Source organism: Bison bison, unplaced genomic scaffold (assembly GCF_000754665.1).
Source record: "Bison bison bison isolate TAMUID 2011002044 unplaced genomic scaffold, Bison_UMD1.0 scf7180017864343, whole genome shotgun sequence".
Classification (NCBI taxonomy): Eukaryota; Metazoa; Chordata; class Mammalia; order Artiodactyla; family Bovidae; genus Bison; species Bison bison.
Window position 1 is genome coordinate 839,112 of NW_011494915.1, and position 493 is coordinate 839,604.

The 493-nt window shown below is 65.7% G+C and overlaps 1 protein-coding gene across 1 annotated transcript in view; it reads right to left on the reverse strand.

The window, feature by feature from the left end:
* SUCLG2 (succinate-CoA ligase, GDP-forming, beta subunit) overlaps positions 1-487 on the reverse strand; it is a 273,120-nt gene extending 272,633 nt beyond the window's left edge. The window contains exon 1 of the mRNA XM_010854550.1: positions 386-487. Coding sequence (XP_010852852.1) covers positions 386-469 — 84 coding nt within the window. The 5' untranslated portion in view covers positions 470-487. The remainder of the gene's footprint in view (positions 1-385) is intronic.
* Positions 488-493: the final 6 nt, after the last annotated feature.

A 493-nucleotide genomic window follows, 5' to 3' on the forward strand; every position in this document is an offset into this window, starting at 1 on the left:
AATGAGCTGGCAACACAATAACACCTCAGGACTTCAAACCCCGTTTCCAGGAACTTTCCTGAAGTTGCCTGTGCAGAGCCTGGTACAGGGCCCGGCGCCCTCCCCGACGCTGAGGGAATCCACGTCAGCGACAACTGGGAGTTGGGTGGCTCTCACTCTGAGGTGGCCCCGGCTGTCATTAACCCCTCAGACCGGGACCCCCCCCTCCCACACATGAAGCAAAGGGTGCTGGGGTCCCTGGTGCGCCCCAGACGCAGCACCGCGCGTCCTCTCCACAGGTGTGGCGCCTAGGCGACCGCGCACCCGGTACCAGGAAGAAGAGGGCAGAAGGGGACGGAAGGGGACCAACGGCTGCTCGAGGCCCCCACCAAAGGGGTCCGCTCACCTGGGACCTGGCCGCCAGGAGCGGGGGCCGGAGCGCCAGGTCTCTCAGAAGTTTCCGGGCCTGCGCTCCCACGGGGGCCGCCATCTTATCCAGGAAACCAGCAAGGGG